Source organism: Mobula birostris, chromosome 2 (assembly GCF_030028105.1).
Source record: "Mobula birostris isolate sMobBir1 chromosome 2, sMobBir1.hap1, whole genome shotgun sequence".
Lineage (NCBI taxonomy): Eukaryota > Metazoa > Chordata > Chondrichthyes > Myliobatiformes > Myliobatidae > Mobula > Mobula birostris.
The window spans coordinates 31,688,334-31,707,937 of NC_092371.1; the positions used below are offsets into that span (position 1 = coordinate 31,688,334).

The 19,604-nt window shown below is 40.6% G+C and overlaps 1 protein-coding gene across 2 annotated transcripts in view; it reads right to left on the reverse strand.

Moving 5' to 3' along the window:
* Window positions 1–19,604, reverse strand: part of LOC140185840 (pleckstrin homology domain-containing family G member 4B-like) — a 211,770-nt gene that overhangs the window by 99,558 nt on the left and 92,608 nt on the right. For both annotated transcript variants that reach the window (XM_072239629.1, XM_072239619.1), the window contains exon 3: window positions 12,364–13,690. In XM_072239629.1, the coding sequence (XP_072095730.1) occupies window positions 12,364–13,690 (1,327 nt within the window). The remainder of the gene's footprint in view (window positions 1–12,363; window positions 13,691–19,604) is intronic.

Consider the following 19,604-nt stretch of genomic DNA (forward strand, 5'->3'; position numbering starts at 1 on the left):
AGGGAGGACATTTTGTTCTCCCAGCATTTAGCATTGCAGCCATTAGGAATTCAATCATTTCAGATATCCAGCCTTTCCAGTTTATGTTTAAACCCGCCACTTTTGAAGAAAAGGTCATCAGCCCACAGCTGCTTCTTGACCTGCTGAGGATTTTTCCATTTTCATCGGCCACTGTATTTCATATTCCATAGTCCTCTGTTCTCACTCATCTCCTTCCATTTACACTTGGTCCAGGCAGATCCGTTGTAATTAACAAGTTGTTGTTACCCCTTCTGCCTGCCAGCACCAAGACCACTTATGCCATCAGTCCATCCAGGTCTTCATCCTATCTCATATGCTACCTTTGCTGCTCCCCACCCTCTCTGCAAGTTTATTTTCAATATGTTGACTGGATTGGAGAGCTTCTCCGATGAGGAAAGGTTGAGCAAGTTACGGCCTTTCCTTTTAGAGCGACGGATGTTGAGAGTTGACTTGATGGAGGTGTATGAGATTATGAGAGACATTGTAGAATATACAGCCAACACTGATTTCCCAGGGCAGCAATGGCCAACACCAGAGGACATCCTTTTTGGTGATTAGAGGAAAATATAAGGGAGATGTTTAAGGGTATATAAGGGTAGGTTTTTTGCACAAAATATCATGAGTGCCAAAAATGCACTGCCATGGTGGATTGTGGAAGCAGATACATCAGGGATATTTAAGAATCTCTTATGTAAGCATATGGATGATATAGAAATTAGGGTTTAGGGGCTGTGACAGAGGGAAACTTTAGACTGATCATGGAGTAAATTTATCTAATTTGGCGCAACATAATAGGCCGAGGGGCCTGTACTGTTCTAAATTCTGTGTTCTATGTCCCAGTTCTGATACAATATACACATAGTGACTGCATTATTAGGTACTGCGAGGTCCTCCATTAGTCAGGATCGACTGTGGATGTTGCATCCTTTTCTCCCACCCGCAAGATGAGTGTTCCCAGCATTTTCTACTTTTTCTCCTGGTATAAGTTAAATAACTTGATCAAAACTCTGAAGACTTTTAAAATCTTAGCGACTTGTAACCAATAACCTAGTCCTAGCCTTTTCAGTCAAGGGGTTGTGAGGTATGAGCTTTAATCTCTGTGCATGTTTCTGCATACTAAAGTCAGGAAGGTCCCCAGACGTCACTGCATACAAAGCTGATTCTGACAGGAATGGTAAGGCTAACATATGAATGATGATATCAACCTATATCACAGACACAAATGAATACCACAGATTTATGGGTACATGAATATTCAGTAACACTGTGCTGGAGTGAAACCCATTAATCATTTGGAATTACTGCTTATATGACTCTGTGAACTTTTAACACCTCAGTTAGTATGAGATTAGATCCTGATTCTGTTTGTACAGTAACATATGAAATTCATAGATTTTGACAACACGAGGAAAATACGTGCATTAATTTATCACAAAAGATTCTCTTAAGTGCAATAAGAGGATGTTCCACAGTCTATTCCCCAGGGTGGGAGAGTCCAAAACTAAGGGACATAGGTCTAGGGTGAGAGGGAAAAGATTTAAAAGGGACCTGAGGGACAACATTTTCCACATGATGGTGAGTCGATGGAACAAGCTGCCAGATGAAGTGGTTGATACAGGTGCCATTGTATCATTTAAGAAGCACTGGGATAGGGACAGGGAGGGATAATGGCTGAAAACAGGAAATCGGGACTAGCTGAATGGGCACCATAGTCAGTACTGACTGGTTGGGCCGAAGGGCCTGTACCCGTGCTTTTCGACTCTATGAGTACAAACTGTGACATGGTCAAAAATTACTCCAACTACTGAGAAAATGTAAACATACACGGAAATCAGACCTTCAGACATGCTTGGGAATAAAAGCACTGCGAAACTAAAACTGCCAGAACATAGGACTGGTGAGTGGGAAGAATTATTAGCTATGTTTTCAAATTGTAATAAAGAGCTGCAGCTTACTCTCACTGCATGTGTTTGATGACTCAATGGCAATAAACAAATCTAAAGAGAATAACAGGAATTCTGCAGATGCTGGAAATTCAAGCAACACACACCAGCAACTTTGATATGTGTTGCTAAAGAGAATAATATGAGTTATTCTTCAAGGCATTACAGATCCATTCTCCAGTGAAGAAGACCATTTGACCCATTGAATCCGTGCCAGCTCCTTGCAAAGCCAATCCAGCTGGTCAAACAATCCATCCTCCTCCCACTGCGGTGTTTCCCTTCCAATTTCTTAAACAGTCTCCGTTGGAAGTTGCGTCCACTAACTCCCTGATGGAACCCTGAGCATTTGTGGCACAGAAAAGGTTTTCCTCTTTTCACTTTCAGTTCTTTTATTTGCCATCTTCATTCTGTGTCACTTGTTTCTCTGTAAAAGTGCTCCTTTTGGTATCTCCTGCTGGCTTTCAGTCTATAGACCGCTTCCAGCCATGTAATATTGTCTCTATTGTTTCTGAACTTCAGCAAAACAGATTTGTCCCTTGACCTTTCGATAACATCTTCTGTCTCTCGCACTGTGTTATATTCTGAAACAGATGCCAGATCATGGGAAAAGATCCAGTAAACACAGCAAAAGATCCAAAGAAGTGCTCAAAGCTTCCTCAATGAAATCCTCCTCAATGAAATCCTCCTTAAATTCCACCACTCAGCAGTGCTGGGGCTCAGTTTGTAATGGGCGACTAACCTAAAAGCTTACCCCCCTTTGGGATGTGGGACGAAACCAGAGCATCCAACAGAGACCCATGGGAGATTGTCCAAACGCCACACAGCTACTACCAGAGGTCAGGGTTGAAACCAGGTTACTGGAGATATGAGGCAGTACTTTAATAGCAGTATCACTGAGTCCCCTATGCTTATTGCTAACTTACTAACCAGAATGAACTATCCCTACAAATTTGTGTGTGTTTGCCTTAGCTTCACAGTTCTTGTTATGTTAAATTAGTTATTAAACAGTTGTTATATTCTTACTGATTTAACAATCAACTGTATTTTAAATACCAGGCAGTACCTCTTCCCCTCTATACCAAATCCCTCTTCTCTGTACTTGATAGAAGCTACACTTTATCAAGGGTGGCATGGTAGCATAATGGTTAGTGCAACACTGTATGGAATTGGCTATAAGATTACTGCAATGCGGCCTGCTATGGGAACACCAATGCCTTTAAGCAGAAAATGATACAAAAGGTAGTGGATCCGGCCAAGTACATCACTGTAAAGTCCTCTCAGACATTGAACCCATCTACATGAAACATTGCTGTAGAAAAGCAGCATCCATCATCAAAGATCCTCACCACCCAGGCCACGTTCTTTTCTCACTGCTGCCATCAGGTAGAATGTACAAGTGCTTCAGGACTCGTACCACCAGGTACAAGAACAGTTACTACCCCTCAACCATCAGGCTCTTGGACAAAAGGGGATTCTATTTATGATGTTCCCACAACTGACTGTCTCACTTTAATGACACTTTATCTTGTTATTTCGTGCTCTCGTTATTTACTTATATTTGCATTTGCACAAGTTTGTTGTCTATTGATCCTGCTTACAATTACTATTCTATAGATTTGCTGAGTATGTCGAGGAAAAAAATATTTCAGGGTTGTTTGTGGTGACATGTATGTACTCTGTGACATGTGACAAATAAAACTAATCTCTCCATAAGAATTGATCTTTACAGAGTGATTCCATCGAGGTATATAAAATCATGAGGGGCATAGTTAGGGTGAGCAGTCTTTTTCTCCAGAGTTGAAAAGCCAAAAATGAAAGGAAACTGTAAACTAGAGGACATAGTTTTAAGATTAGAGGTTAAAGGTTTAATAAGAACCTGATGAGCAATTTTTTACAGAGCGGATGTGAGACATATGGATGTCCGCCAGAGGAAGTGGTTTTGATAGGTACCTTAGATAGCATTAAGAAGTATGTGAGCAGGTAAATGTCCAATGTGAGTTTAGAGAGATATGGGCCAAATGCTGGAAAATGGGATTAGCTTGAGTAAACACTAGGCAGCCACTTTATTAGATACCTCCTGTACTTAATAAAGTGGCCACTGAGTGGGTATGTTTGTGGTCTTCTGCTGCTGTGGCCCATTCACTTCAAAGTTTGATGTGTTGTGCATTCAGAGATGTTCTTCTGCACGCCACTGTTGTAACGTGTGGTTATTTGAGTTACTGTCACCTTCTTGTCAACTTGAACCAGTTTGTACATTCTCTTCTGATCTCACTCAATAAAAAGACTTTTTCCCACAGAACTGGATGTTTTCTGATTTTCGCACTATTCCCTTTAAATCTAGAAACCATTGTGCACGAAAACCCCAGAAGATCAGCAGTTTCTGAGATACTGAAACCACCCTGTCTGCCACCAATAATAATTGAACAGTCGAAGTCACTTAGATCACATTTCTTTTCCATTCTGATGTTTAATCCAAGATGGCGCCAGTGAATAACGTGACCAGTGGCAATGTCCTGCAGCTCACAAAAGTATTTCTTTTCCTTCTTTTACTTCAAATCTGATTCTACTACCAAACTGTGTGCGATTGGAAGATGTGATTTACATTTTGATGGTGTGTTTTTGGGATGATTAAGTGCTTTTCTGTCTCCAAGGGAGTTCAGTGAGGTTGGGAGCAGAATGTGCGGCCTGGTGGCCTGGAAGCCTGGAGACAAGATGCGAGCCCATGATCAACTCCATTGCTTCCCTTTGATTGAGATGTTGAGCAAGATTGAAGTCAACAAAGATGAGAGCAGAGGACAGCGCAGGTGTTTGGTGCCGTCTGCCTGTGTTTGACCAGTCTTTCTCTCCCTTTCACTAGCTACTGGCAGAGGTAAGTGCGGAATGATCACTGAGGCTGCGGACTTGTTTTGGGGAGACTTTGAGGTTCATGTTGTATGTGTTTCTGGACTCTGGTTACTCTTTTTTTACTGCTTTTGAGTGGTTTGATCAGGACGATGGGTGTGAACTGGGGTGCTTTGTAAAGACTGACTCTGCAGACTGCAGTCAGATGATGGAACAGAAATGAACTAAACTGAATACTCCTGGACTCCTGGTTTGATGTTGATATTCTAAGTGTTGTTCACACATTTTTTCAGTTTGCGCTACTTGTTCTTTTTTCACGCATTGGTTGTTTGATGTTTTCTTTGAACAGGTTCCATTGTGTTTCTTTGTTTCACAGTTGCTCGTGGGAGGACGAATCACAGAGCTTCATTCTGTATACAGACTTCAATAGTAAATGTACTTTCAATCTTTCGTCTGTTCAACAACTGAACCTCTTGACCAGGTCTGCATGCCTTATGCATTAAGGTGCTGCTATATAACTGGCTGATTTTATACTTGTATTAACCAGCAAGCGTGCAGCTGCACAGCTGTACCTAATACAGTGGCCATTGAGCACACATCCAGATTGCTGGTGTCAAAAAGCTTGCCTGTGACTGGAACATAAACTAGAAAAGTTTAAACTTTATCAAAGAAGAAACAAAGTGCAAAATCGAAGTATTTGATTTAGTTTGGCTCCGTGAATGACTGTCACTGGTGTGTAGAGCCAGGCAAACAAAACTATTATGTTATTTCTCTGCAGTACTTGTTCTGAAGTACCCCTCTTGTTACACTTTGATAACTACTCATCATTCATGATTTGAAACTTTTGGAAAATGTGCAGAAGTAATTGTTTATAATAAAGGTAGAGCTGGTTAGATGGATGAGGGAGAAAATGAAGAGAATGAATTCTGATTGGGTTTGATGAAGGGAAATTGATGAACTTTATGCAGAGAATACATACCAGTTGGTACCAGTGCATTGCTTTTGTGCCATACTTCTCTATGTAATCTTAAATATTCATACTACATGTTGTGAATTGGCATAGCTGGTATAACCATTGGGCAGAATGTACAGGAGCCTGGGGTCCCATATCTCCAGGTTCAGGAACAGTTACTGTCCTTTAACCATCAGGCTTCTGAACCAATGTGGAGAGCTTCACTCACCTCAACACTGAATGGACTCCACAACCTATAGATTTACTTTCAAGGACTCTACAATTCATGTTCTCAGTATTATTTATCAAATTTGTTAATATTTGCATGACTTGTCTTCTTTTGCACATTGTTTTTTTTTCTGTGCGAGGAGTGGTGCCCCACACAGACTTTCAATCTGCGCCTTGTAAGGCATGCAAATGCCCGATGCAGGCCTCTCATGGTCTGAGTCGACGTTCCCTTCCCTTTTTGTCAGTCTTTGTTATTAATAATTTTTCATAAATTCAATCATATTTATTTATTTTCTTGTAACTGCAAGAAAATGGACCTTAAGATAGCACACAATGTGGTGAATATACATACCTTGATAATAAATTTACTTTGAACTTTTGAACTTTGAACTCAAATATCCTTTTAAATGTGGGTACATTTAGATCATTGATTTCTTTGCTGGGTACAACCTTGTAGATACGGTAAGTGTTTAGTTCTAGTGCAAAAAACTTCAGTGGTATGCATAATTTTAAAACTTCATCCAACAAAACAAAACAATTGGCAGCCCCGTAACTGCTGGCCTTTTGCAAGAGGAAATGAAGCTGACTCACCAAGCTTGGGATATTCACAAACTGTCGGACATGAATATAGGTGCACAGAGAGTTGGCCGTCCTTAAACTGAAAGCAAAGTGACTACCTTTGCCACATTTCACTGCACCATGAATAGTTTTCCCATGATACCAGAGACCAGAGGGCACAGCCTCAGAATACAAGGACTTCCCTTTAGAACAGAGACGAGGATGAATAATTTGAGCTGGAGGGCGGTGGATTTGTGGAATTCATTGCCAATGACAGATGTAGACCCAAGTAACTGGGTATATTTAAAGTAGAGGTTGATAGGTTCTTGATTAGTAAAGGCACCAAAGGTTACAGGGAGAAGGCAGGAGTATGGGGTTGAGAGAGATAGTAAATCAGCCAGGAGCAGACTTGATGGGCCGAATGACCTAATTCTGCTCCTGTATCTTACAGCCTTATGGTACCAGTGTCAAAATGAATAACTAGGGCACAGGTCACTTACTCGCTGTATGTCTTGTTCTAGATTTAGTAACATACAGTTTACTGTCCTAAAGATAATCAGGAAACTATATGTGGAACTGTGTCCAGAGATCCTACATACCTCTCATTCCACACTGTTTGAAGTTTAGAAGCATCTGCAATGGGTTTAAAATTACTGAACCATCACCAAAAATAACCATGGTCAATCGGTTCACTTTCCTAGTCCCTTTGTATAAATATATTGTTTGAATTTGGATACGTGCTGTTTTGAATGGCATTTGTGTGGCTTGATGGATAGATGCACTGCAAAACTTAGTAATGAATCACACTGACCATGTTCCACTCACTGAGCTTCAGTGACTTAGTTGAGATTAAGGTAGCTATGTGGCATTTGGTTAATGTCTCTCGGGCAACTGAGGACCATTCGCTAGATTTCTCTTCCTTTTACTATTGGATGACAATAGTGAGAGTGCCTGCTTGGCATTAAACCTGGAAACAGACTGAAGAGGTATAAATCGCTCTAAAAATTCAATAGTCTGTTAGGACTCATTGTCTGGTTTCTACAGAGATATTGGCCAAGCAGTACGGCAACATTGAATTGATACTCAGTGCCACAGTCCAGTTACTCAGTTCAAAGGGCACAGGCCGCTTCTCACAGAACCACAAATAATGAAGTGTGAAGGCTTTCTGCAGAAAGGAAATTTTAGCAAATAAACATACAGAGAATCAAATGTCTTCTTGATACAGCCCTTTCATTTGTGAATTTAAAAATGGGAGAGCGGAAAGCCAGCTGTATAATTCAGCAACATTTCAGTTAAATGTATAATAATATTTTGATAGTCTTAACTTTTACAGCCCTGGAATATTTATAGACTTGCTTCTATATTTCAAACTTCCAGCATGTGGAAAGAGAAGGATGCCAGGAAATGGTCTCTCAAGGAACATTTCTACTTTGGCATCTTACAGTGGAGATATAGGGCTGAATTACAAACAGCTGAGAATAATTTAACATTGAAATGCAGAAGGAATCTCGTACATTTGCGGTTCTAAACCAAACTCTATTCAGGTAACAGCCTGAAGCATTTATACTGAGGAACTGGAATATAATCAGAAAGAAAAAACGTTTGAGTGTTGGCTGGATGGTCTGTTGTAAGTTATGTTACTTAAGCCTTGGAGAATGTGTGCGAGTCTAAATGGACAGCCTCAGGCATGGGTGTCTGGCATCAAAATGGATGTTGCAATATCTTCCTTTACTGCTCGTTGTTGCCTTGTTATGATTTTGGAAAGAGCTTCGTACAGGATGATGGTGTCAGTTAATCTCATCATTCTTTAGCTTTAAGTCAAAGTATTCGACTGAAATCTTTAAACCAGGGAAGGTTAATTGATTCATGAATGACTGTACCGAGGAATAGAATAAATGAACTCCTCATCCAAAAAAATAAAATATTCGTAATCTCTGCAAGAAAGCTGATACCATACCAAGCATCGTTCCATCATTTACAACAGAGTTATGATCCATATTCAAAACTTAAAAGCACAGCTTAACTTAAAGTTACATGGATGACTTCTGTGTTTTATCCCCAAAGCCTTTCACTACTAAACAAAGTGCTCTGACATTTTAATTCTGAGTTTGTTTTATTCAACACTTATGACATAGAGTTTATGAGCAAAAATAGGCCATTCATCCCCTTCAGACCTGCTCCAAATTTCAATAAAGTTATGGCTAATCTGATTTTAAACTCAACCCATGGTAACCTTTCACCCCCTTGTTAATTAATTATCTTCCTACTGTCATCTTAAAGATTGCTTTCTTGAAGAGAGTTCAAGATTTCTAAGAAAGATTCACTTTATCTCTTTCTTAATTGGGTGCCCTTTATTTTAAACAGTAACCCCTAGTTCTGTATTCTTCCACAAGAGGAAACATCCACTCCATATCTGCTCCGTCAAGGTTGCTTAGAATTATACCTCAGTAACACCTCATTTGTTCTTCAAAATTCCAGTGAATACAGATTTAGGCTATCCAACTTTTCCTCATAAGGCATCCCTTCCATTCCAGGCATTGGTTTAGTAAACTGTCTCTGAGCTACTTGCAGTGGATTAACCAAGGAGATTAAACTTGTCCAATGCACTCCAGTTAAGGCCTCAAAACACTTGACCTCATTATCTGCTTCATCATGGCCACTCACCTTACTGTCTGCCTGCACCGCACTTTCTCTGTAAGTCTTGCCCTTTACTCTGCATCCTATTACAGTTTTCCCTTGTACTCACTCAATGCATGGTTGTAATAAAATGATTTACATGGATGACATGCAAAACAGAATTTTTCACTCTACCTTGGTACATGTAACAATGATAAACCAATTTTGCCAGTTTAACCGAAGCATGACTTCCTTACTTTTATATTTAATTCCTTTATAAGTAAATAATGATATTAGATTTTTAAATTATTTGCCCACCTGTATATTACCCTGTACACAGTACCACTACCACAAAGCAACAAGTTTCACAATATATGCCAGTGATAATAAACCTGATTCTTATTCTTTTGCAAACAAGGCACCAAGACACCCAGATCCCTTTCCATCTCAGAGCCCTGCAATCTGTCACACTTAGATGATATGTTTCTCCTTATTTTCCCTACTCTACCTCTGTGTTCCTGGGTGTCTACATCTCAGATGATGTTGTGGAGATGTCAACACATTGACGCAATCATGAAGAAGGCTCGACTTCATTAGGATTTTGAGGAGATTCTGTGTGTCACCAAAAGCTCCTATGAATTTCTACAAATCTGCAGTGGGGAGCTTTCTGACTGGTTGCATCACTGCCTGGTATGGAGGTTCCAATGAACAGGATTGCAAAGGGCTGAGAGGATTGTACACTTAGCCAGTTTCATCAGTGGCACAGCCCTCACACTGTCAAGGACGTCTTCGAAAGGCAGCGTTTCATGAAGTTGGTATCATTCACTCAGGTCCTTTGCTATCTAAGGTGCGCCCTCTTCTCATTACTACTACTGGGGAGTTGCTACAGAAGCCTGAAGATCCACACTCAATAATTCAGCAAGAGCTTATTCCCTCAGATTTCTGTACAGCCCTTTAAAACTACCTCATTATTCCTTACTTCTGCATTACTTATTTAGTTATGTAATTTGTAGTAATTTTTATGCCTTTACACTCTACTGCTGCCACAAAACAACAGTTAATGTCATATAAATTGGTAAAAATAAACCTGATTCTGATTGAAAATGGACCAATTTTACATTTTGTCACACACATTCTCCCTTCGCCAAATCTTGCCCGTTCGCTCTACCTATCTAATGCCTCCTAATGGCCTTGTCACAATTTACATTTCTATCTATCTTAGTGTTATCAATTAATTTTGCAGCTATTATGTCGGTGCGTCCATCCAAGTCATTTCATCCATCGAGAAAAAGTTGAATTTTCTGTCAAATGTAGTATAATTTCCAGTGATATGCATTGCCTGGATGAGCGCAGCATCAAGGACATCAAAGAAGATCGTCACTATATGGAATACAGCAGCCTGTTTAATAGGCACCGCACCTACAACCATTCACTCACTCCAGCACCGACACATTGTAGCAGCAGTTTGTACCATCTACAGGAGGCACTACAGTAAGGTTTCTGGGACAGCACCTTCTAAGCTCACCACCTCTACCAGCAAGAAGGATGACAGCAGCAAAAGCACAGGGAACCACTACCACATGAAAGTTGCCCTCCAAGCTACACACCATCCTGGTTTGCAAATATATGACCGTTCCTTCCTCCAAAACCCTGGAATTCCCTCCTAAACAGCACTGTGGGTACACGCACACCTCTGGAACTACAGAAGTTCAGAAAGGCAACTCTCCACCACCTTCTCGAGGGCAACTATGGATGGGCAATTAATCGTTGGCTCAGCCTGCTTCCCTTGAATGACTAAAACAAGTGTGTAGTTTAAGAATATAAGAGGTTACTTTTAATGCTTATTGAAGCTTTTCCCTATGTTTGGCTTGCATTCAATATTTTCCTCTCAGAGGTATGATTTAAATAACTGTTAGGATGAAATATGGAACAATATATTGGACAGTGCTGGGTAACAAATTAAAAGCACACTCACTTCCCACAGATCGGCAATAATAGGCCCCTGGGAAAGATATAGCTTCCGACATTCCCTAATAAACTACAGAGCAGAAAAGCAGAAATATGAATCCTGTTTTTAGCTCTCACCACCTGACAGACAACGAGCCATATTGTAGTTAAAAGGATGCCAGCGATCTCCCCTTCGCAATCGCGCACCTCCCGTGCTTCAGAACAAAAGATTTCAACATAAACAAAATAGCAGATGAATGTTCATGTTAATTGTTGTTCATTGAAAACTTCAGTATGAGATCAGGGAAGGCATTAACTGGCCATCTCTTGTATGAATATATTGTTAAAGGTATATTCCTGCCACTTTATGCACGGTTCAGGGCATTTCTGTGACATCACTTAATATCCTGACCTTCTGTCACTTAATATTCAGTAGTACATTCAGGGAGCCATCCCTCAACACCGGAACAACAGAGTTTGGATGTCTGGAATTCGTGCTCAGAAGCTCTCTGAATAGCTGGCAGTGATATTTAAAAGAGTTCTGCCAGTTGGGACGTGTTCCCATTATAAACACATAATTCTGCACAGTTACTTGTCTGCATTCGAATGTAAACATATAATTCTGCACCGCTACCTGTCTACGTTCAAATGTTAAAGTTAGGTAGGTGATTATAGCCATTGAAATTGTAGTCGGTTGCTTAAAAAGTTTGAAATATTGTGCGAGGAGAGGAGAACTAAACTTTCTCTAGAAGATCTGATGGGCAGAATAAAAACTTCTGAATCTCTCAGTTACAGACTCCGTCTGGCTCAGTTCATGGCCTCATGGCCTCAGAGACTTGAGTTTGTTTGCAACCTAAGGTACTGGCTAGGTAGAGTTTTCAGTTTCTCGATTCTATCTTTCAAGATCTTAGGTTAGAGTTAGTGCAAATGCTCAATTGCTACAGAATAACCAAAAACTACTGTAGGGGTGCACACCCTAATTCTGACCCAGCCAGCTAGCTCTGAAATACTACTTGAATTCCAATATATTTTACAGTCAGGCTCTTCTTTTTCTAATTCTGTCATCTAATCACTTGGTATCAATGATCCACAATTGTTTCAAGTCTGCATTAAGTTCAGAAGGAATAATCTCATTGTTATAAAGTGTGAAATTTCTCAAAGCACAAGGAAGTATTATTTGCAGTGCAACATCATGATCTTGACGAACATTTTGCTTTGTTTCTTTATCTGTTAAAGACAAAGTAATCCTATTTTTACCTTTTCCTTGGTACTTATGTCGACGATTTCTTGGAGATATGTAACCAGCTGAAAACCTCTTTGCAGCTTCCAAACTCCTTCTGCCAAGCAGGGGTTCAGAGGGTGCTGTATCGCCAGCTGACAGGCCTGATCTTGTGCTGTTGGAAACAGTATGTTTGGTGACAGAGTCTGGAGATGCTGATCCTGTATGAGGATCAAGCTTAGCTACAGATTGATAGGGCGCCTTAACAGAATTGGAGGATGGAACCGAGTGCACCACTGATTTGTCCTTATTTGTAGTACTGCATGAAGGTGCATTGTTAGATCTGGTGGAGCTTCTGTGTTCCTGGTTTTTCCTGTAACAGACTGGACTCTTTGAATCACTGCTGAGCTTGTGGTTAGTCAGGAAATCTTTCCTGTCCTCAGCGGAAGCTTCTGCCTCCTGAAAGCTGAACCCAAAGTTCAAAGGGTTTTGCAGGGCTTCAATGTAAGACTCACGATAACGACACTTTATCGCTTGGTTTTCAAAGTCTCTGTTCGATCTTCTGCTTAGGCACGGTGTGCAAGGTTCAGTTGCAAACCTAATGGTCCCTCCACATGCCCATGTTCCATTGACAGGAACCACAGAGGATTCACCTTTCTTCATTGGAAGCCGTGCAGTCCTGTTATCACAGCACTTTTCCTTAGAAAATATCATTAAATCCACATAATCTCCTTCAAGGTTTTCATTGGAGTGTTCATATTGATTTGGGGACGTCACTCCCAATTTCACGGGCTGGTGACTTAAACATTTCACATCTTCTTTTTGTCCTGGGTTAGGCAAAGGATTTTTGTTTTTTTTGGTATCAGAGTCTGGCTCAGAAGCCCAAAATGAATGATCATTCTCCATACCTGTCTGCAAAGTCATCCCAGCAGAACCACCGCGGTATTCTGTTTCCTGAACAGAATGAGTCCTGTGCCCAGACGGGTCTGAAACTTTGCTTTTATTTACAAATTCAGGGTTGACTATTTTAGACCAAGGCTCTTTCACAACCCCATTATCCGTGGCTAGTAGGCAAGTGTGCAGCGGTATTCCAGAATGTTCACTGTTTATCGTATCCAGCCACTGAGCTGTAAAGATATTGGTGTAAGTTACTTCTGGTATCAGCTTCTCGTCTACACTGCGGAGGTCCCTGCCCAAGCATTTCAACACAATCCGAGCGGCCTGCTTCCCAACAGGCACAATCTGTAGATAGAAATCCCCGGGCCGCAGAAGAAAGATGTTGAATGATGACAGCTGCACCACTACCTTCTCATGGAGACAGAGGGGCCAGCCTTCGTGACGGAACAAGAGATTTGAATATTCAGCCTGAGGGAGAAAGACATAGAAATCTAATTAGTAGGAAAATCACTGCAACAAAATATTTACAGGGAAGTAACATACTGTAGGTAGCCACTAAGCCACTTTGGCAGATTCTTAGCATGGAGAAGCGTTATTATTTGTGCACTTCCACGGGCAGTCTCTTATCTGTTCGGGAGTTGCCCCATTCCCACCTCTTGTGATCCTAACCTGCAGAGTCCTACAGCACCAAGACACCAATCACACTTACACAGTTATATCACTTCTGTTGATTTTATCAAGTTGTACTGTTTGTTTATTGAGAGATAAAGGACAGTAACAGACCCTTCCAGACAAACAAGGGCACACCGCCAAATGGCACCCGTGTAACCAGTTAATCTACTATTCTGCACATTTTGGAATGTGGGAGGAAACTGTGTCATGGGGAAAATGTATAAACTCCTTACATACAGTGGCTGGAATTTGACCAAGTTTGATGTCCAACTGCTGCACCACTGGGCTGCCCCTTATTGTACCCAAGAGTTTGGATGTTTTTAGCTAGCTCAGGTCTATCAAATAAGTTCACAGTGCCGGACCTGAATATGCAATCTATACTAAGGGTAATTTCAAAGCCTTTTAAGTGCTTGTGGATGTGTGCATTATTGCTGTTCGACTGAAAGGAGCAGTGGGCTCACCGAAGATACAAGCATTTTCATTAATCACGTAACCAGCAAGCATGGCATCATTACTGATTAATGCAAATGAAGTTTTAAGCTCGGACCTTTGATAATGGAATAAGGACTTTTTAGGCCATGGCAAAAGTACTTTTTGTTCCCTTTTTCCACTCATACCTAATAATCAGAATAGATTAAAGAATAAAGGAAGTTTACAACCTTCTCTTAACTCATAGACTCATCTTGAACCCTGCAAAACTCTCAAGGGGACTTGACGGGAGAGATGTGGGAGTACATTTCCCCTGGCTGTGGTGTCTAAAATTAGGGGTAAAGTCTTATATTGAGGGTGGACCACTTAGGGCCGAGACGAGAGGACAGTTCTTGGGCCAGCGGGTGAATCTTTGGGATTCTCCACCTCGGACACTGTGCAGCTCAATTTTCTGAGTTCATTCTAAATGGCATCGGGACATATTTCTGAAAAGTAAGGGAATCAAGAGATGTGGAAGCAATACAGGTACAGGATTAACAATAACCTTGATGAATAATAAAGAAGGCTCAAAGGTGAGTTGAGCTGCTAATCCATATGTCCTTATCTAGGAGCCAATAGCTTCTGTTCCTGTTTGCTGAGTCACTTCCTGCAGTCTGCCCTGGACCTAACCCAGACGCATTGAAAGATGAAATGTTAGAAACTCTCAGGAGGTCAGGCCCCACCTGCGGAAAGAGAAGCAGCCTCAATAATTCAGGTCAGAGATCCTCGGTCAGAGTGACCCAGCATTTCCTGTTTACGCGTCACCTTTCTGTAACTCTGGTGTGGATTTTAATTTAGACCATTACAGCACAGAAACAGGCCCTTTGGCCCATCTAGTCTGTGTGGATCTCTCTAGTCCCAACAACTCGCACCTGGAACATCGCCCTCCATACATCTCCCAACCACGTATTTATCGAAACATCTCTTTAATGTTTCAATCAAACTCACAACCACCACTTCCTCTGGCAGCTCATTCCACTCACCTCACTCTCTGAGTGAAGAAGTTCCCCTCGAATATTTCACCTTTCATCCTTAACCCATGACCTCCAGCTCTACTCTCACCGAACCTCAATGGGAAAAAAGCTTGCTTGCATTTACTCTGTCTATACCCACCATAATTTTGTATACCTCTTTCAGATCTCCCCCTCATTCTCCTATGCTCCAGAAAATAAACTTGTTCAACCTTACCCGATAACTCAGATCTTCAAGTCGCAGCAACATCCTTGTAAATTTTATCTGTACTCTTTCAATCTCATTGAAATCTTTCCTTAGGCAGGTGACCAGAACTGCATGCAATACTCCAAATATGGTCTCACCAGCGTCTTATACAATGTCAGCATAACATCAGAACTCCTGTACTCAGTATTTTGATTTATGAAGGCCAATCTGCAAAAGCTTTCTGTATTACCCTATTTAACTGTGACACCGTTTTCAAGGAACTATGAATCACCTTTCCCAGATTCCTCTGTTTTACTGCACTCCACAGTGGCATACCATTTGCTGTGTAAGTTCTACCCTTGTTTGTCCTTCCATATTGCAGCACCTCACATGTTTGTATTAACTATCATCTGTGTCTGAATTACGTTTGTTTTGTGCAACAGAGCAGTGGAAGAAGTATGAGGGGCAAAATGTCCTGTTTCTGCTCTTATTCTGATACTCCTCTGTGTTTTTGTTCGCGAAGGCTGGTTCTTCCTGTAGCTTATCGTAATGTGCACCAGAGGTAATATTGTTAAGGGTTTCCATTAGTCCGTGGTGGCAGAATGCTCCAGAGTCTGTCCCCACCCTGGGCAGCTGAGAGTACTTAAACATCCCCCCCCGCCACCTACCACCGGGCTCACCACTATGGCTACACTCAGGTCTGAGTAAATTGGGACCTGCCTCCTAGGAGCTGTCCCAGAAACCGGGGCTAATCCTGAGGTGCAACAGGCTATCAGGAAAGTGGTTCCTGAGGCCAGAGCTCCACTCAATCCCCAACACTATTCTAACAATTTGTTGCTGTCAAAGGCCGTTGATCACATGCATTTATATAAAAAAAAACACAATTTGATTTAAATAATCATACAATCTTAAAAGTTTCTTCCCCCAGGCAATTAATCTGATTATTTTTATGGTTTGCCCCCCACCCACCCCTCTATTTCTCCCATTATTTCACTGCACTGTAAATACTTTAAATATACAAGGCTAGTAACTGACACAAAATACTGGAGAAACTTAGCAGGTCAGGCAACATCTATGAAAAAGAGTAAACAGTCGATGTTTCAGGCCGAGACACTTTATCGGGATTGATGAAGGGTCTCAGCCTGAAATGTCGACTGTTTACTCTTTTTCATAGATGCTGCCTGGCCTGCTGAGTTCCTCCAGCATTTTGTGTTTATTACTTTGATTTCCAGTATCTGCAGATTTTCTCTTGCTTGAAATATATAAGGCTTACTTTGTAAATATATGCCGGTATTTATTTATTTAAGCATATTTAATTTCTTATACATACATACTTTAATATTTAACTTATTTTTATATAATTCTTTAGTCTTTATAGTTGTTGAATGGTGTTTTTTGTTGCATGTTGAACCCTGACCAACACACCACTTCTCATACTTGTGTAAATGTATGTAGTGAATAAAGTTGATCCTTTAACTTTGATCCTAAAGTATTAACTATGTATAACTCCAGAATCACTGACTCAAACTTAGTATAAGGCATTAAATTAAATAAACAAGCCATTCTTCAAATAAGGCCACATGCAAATACTAGCCGAATCCAGTACAAAGCTGAGGGGCCAGATGCAAAGGGCAGCTAGTTCATCAGCCATGAGTGTACAGTGCAAAGCATTGAAAAGTTAAAATGAGTTACAATAAATAAATCAACAAACAAATAAATAAATGGATGAATTAATTAATTAATTAATAGTGCCAAAGAGGAATAGCGAGCTAGCGTTCATGGGTTCATGGATCGTTCAGAAACATGATGGCACAGAGGGCGAAGCTGTTCCTAAAACATTGATGGTGGGACTTCAAGCTCCTGTATCACATCTCTGATGGCAGTAATGATAAGAAGACGTGTCCTGCATGGACAGAGTCCTTACTGATGGATGCCACCTTCTTGACCCATTGCTTTTGAAGATGTCTTTGATCGTGGGGAGGCTTGTGCCCATGATTGAGCTGAATTAGTCTACAACCCTCAGGAGGCTCTTGCAATCCTGTGCATTGAAGTGTACCATACCCGGAAATTCCTAGGGAACTAATTCCACTAAAAGACAGGGGGATATCCATGAATGTTATTGATATGGATTTGCAGGACAGGTTTGACAAAATCCTTCATGAAAGACTATTTGCTAAAGTTATTAATTATAGAATCAAGAGCAAATTATTGATATGGATAAGAAATTTTCCAAGCCACAGGAAGAAATATGGACAATAGGCAAGGATTTGAACAGTCATGAGACACCTCATAGCATACTGTGTGTATGGATGATAGGGATAGAACTATGCACTAGAACATGTTTGTTATGGTACAGAAAGACAAGTATTCCATATGCTAATGATGCAAAACTGAACATTGTTGCAAGAAATGAAGATGAAATATTAGATCACTAAGAAATAATAATTGTAAGGTAAATTAATGAAAATCTGGCAGATGGATTTGGATGCAGACAAATGTGAGGTCATCCATGTTGACGTTAAAATAGAGGACTTGCTAAATAGTGAAAGGCAATTGAAATGCCAAAGAGACTGATGGTTCCATGTGCAAATATGATCTATCATTCATCCGTGGTTATAGAATCAGAGAGAAAGTTAGATGCCTGGGTTTCTATCTGCAGATTTTAATACAAAGAGGCAGAAATTAAGATGCAATTATGCTAAGCGCTAGTTGGAACACGTCTTCAGTACTGGAACCAGTTCTATATATCACAGTTGAAGAAGATATCATTGACTGCACAACACATATAAAATGCTGGAGGAACTCAGCAGGCCAGGCAGCATCCATGGCAAAAAGTACAGTCAACGTTTCGGCCCAAAATGTCATTTGTACTTTTTGCCATAGATGCTGCATGGCCTGCTGAGTTCCTCCAGCATTTTGTGTGTTTTGCTTGGATTTCCAGCATCTGTGTATTTTCTCTTGTTTGAGATAGAATTGACTTGAAGTCCAGCATTGATTTTGTCTCCAAGGGTGAAATTAAAGAGGTTCAGTTCAATTTTTTTAAAAGGAAGTTAGATGCATTTCCTGGAATTTGGATGATTAGGTGGTGATTTGATTGAGGTTTTCAAGGTGTAAAGGGAATAATAGAAGAGATAAAGTTAAACCAATCATAGAAGAGGGGATTATAGCCTCAAAATCAGAGTCAAGCTTTTCACAAAAATGTGTTAAGAAACACCTCTATTTTCAAAGGGTGGATAAATTTGGAGAACATCTTGGAATAAGCAATTAGCGAACTCCAGTAATTAGCAATTACAGTAATTTCTAATAACATATGTGTGACTGACAAAGATGGGCCGACGGTTTGCTCATGAATCAGTCATCTTGCGTTAAGCGGTAGAGCAACTCTGTGCCTAGATTACTGCAGCAGACGGAATACATAACAGTCAAGTCTTGAGGCAGTTCTGGCCAGTTTGCTTACGGTAGTTGGTGAGCCGAACTGGAATCTCTTTGAATTTGCAAAGAATATTGAGAAGGTTGTCCATAAACAGAACAGCAGCTGAAACTGCTCAATATGCATTGCACAAGTGTTGGCTAAATTTATCTGTTGTTGTGTTTCCCTCTTACTTAACAGACATATATCTGACTTACAAAATACTTCCACTGGCACAGTTAAGCAGAGAACAGATTTGTGAATTGGTAGAAAATTGTGTTCCAGCTAGTTTAGAAGACCACTTGGTTTATATTAGGGATAGCTTTGTAAACCATAAAATTGAGAGCATGATAATACCAATGATCCCCCGATCATTTTCACTGGCTGGCAGCTAGCGCACACTCCTGCAGAATAATTTCCTATCAAGCTGTTCCAATGAGGAGTGTGCATGGGTTTTAGAAGGCAGAGTGAACCGTTGGGGAAAAAAATTATAATTTCATCTGCGGGAAAACTATCATCCAGCAATAAAAGTACATGAGAAATAGGTTATTTATTTTTGATAAGTGGGTTTGTCTTGTTCAAACCCAACATTCATTTATCAGAGTCAGACTCTATTCTTGCCCACCATATTTTCAGCTCCTAAGCCCCAGGAGGAAATTCTGCCCCTGAATTTCT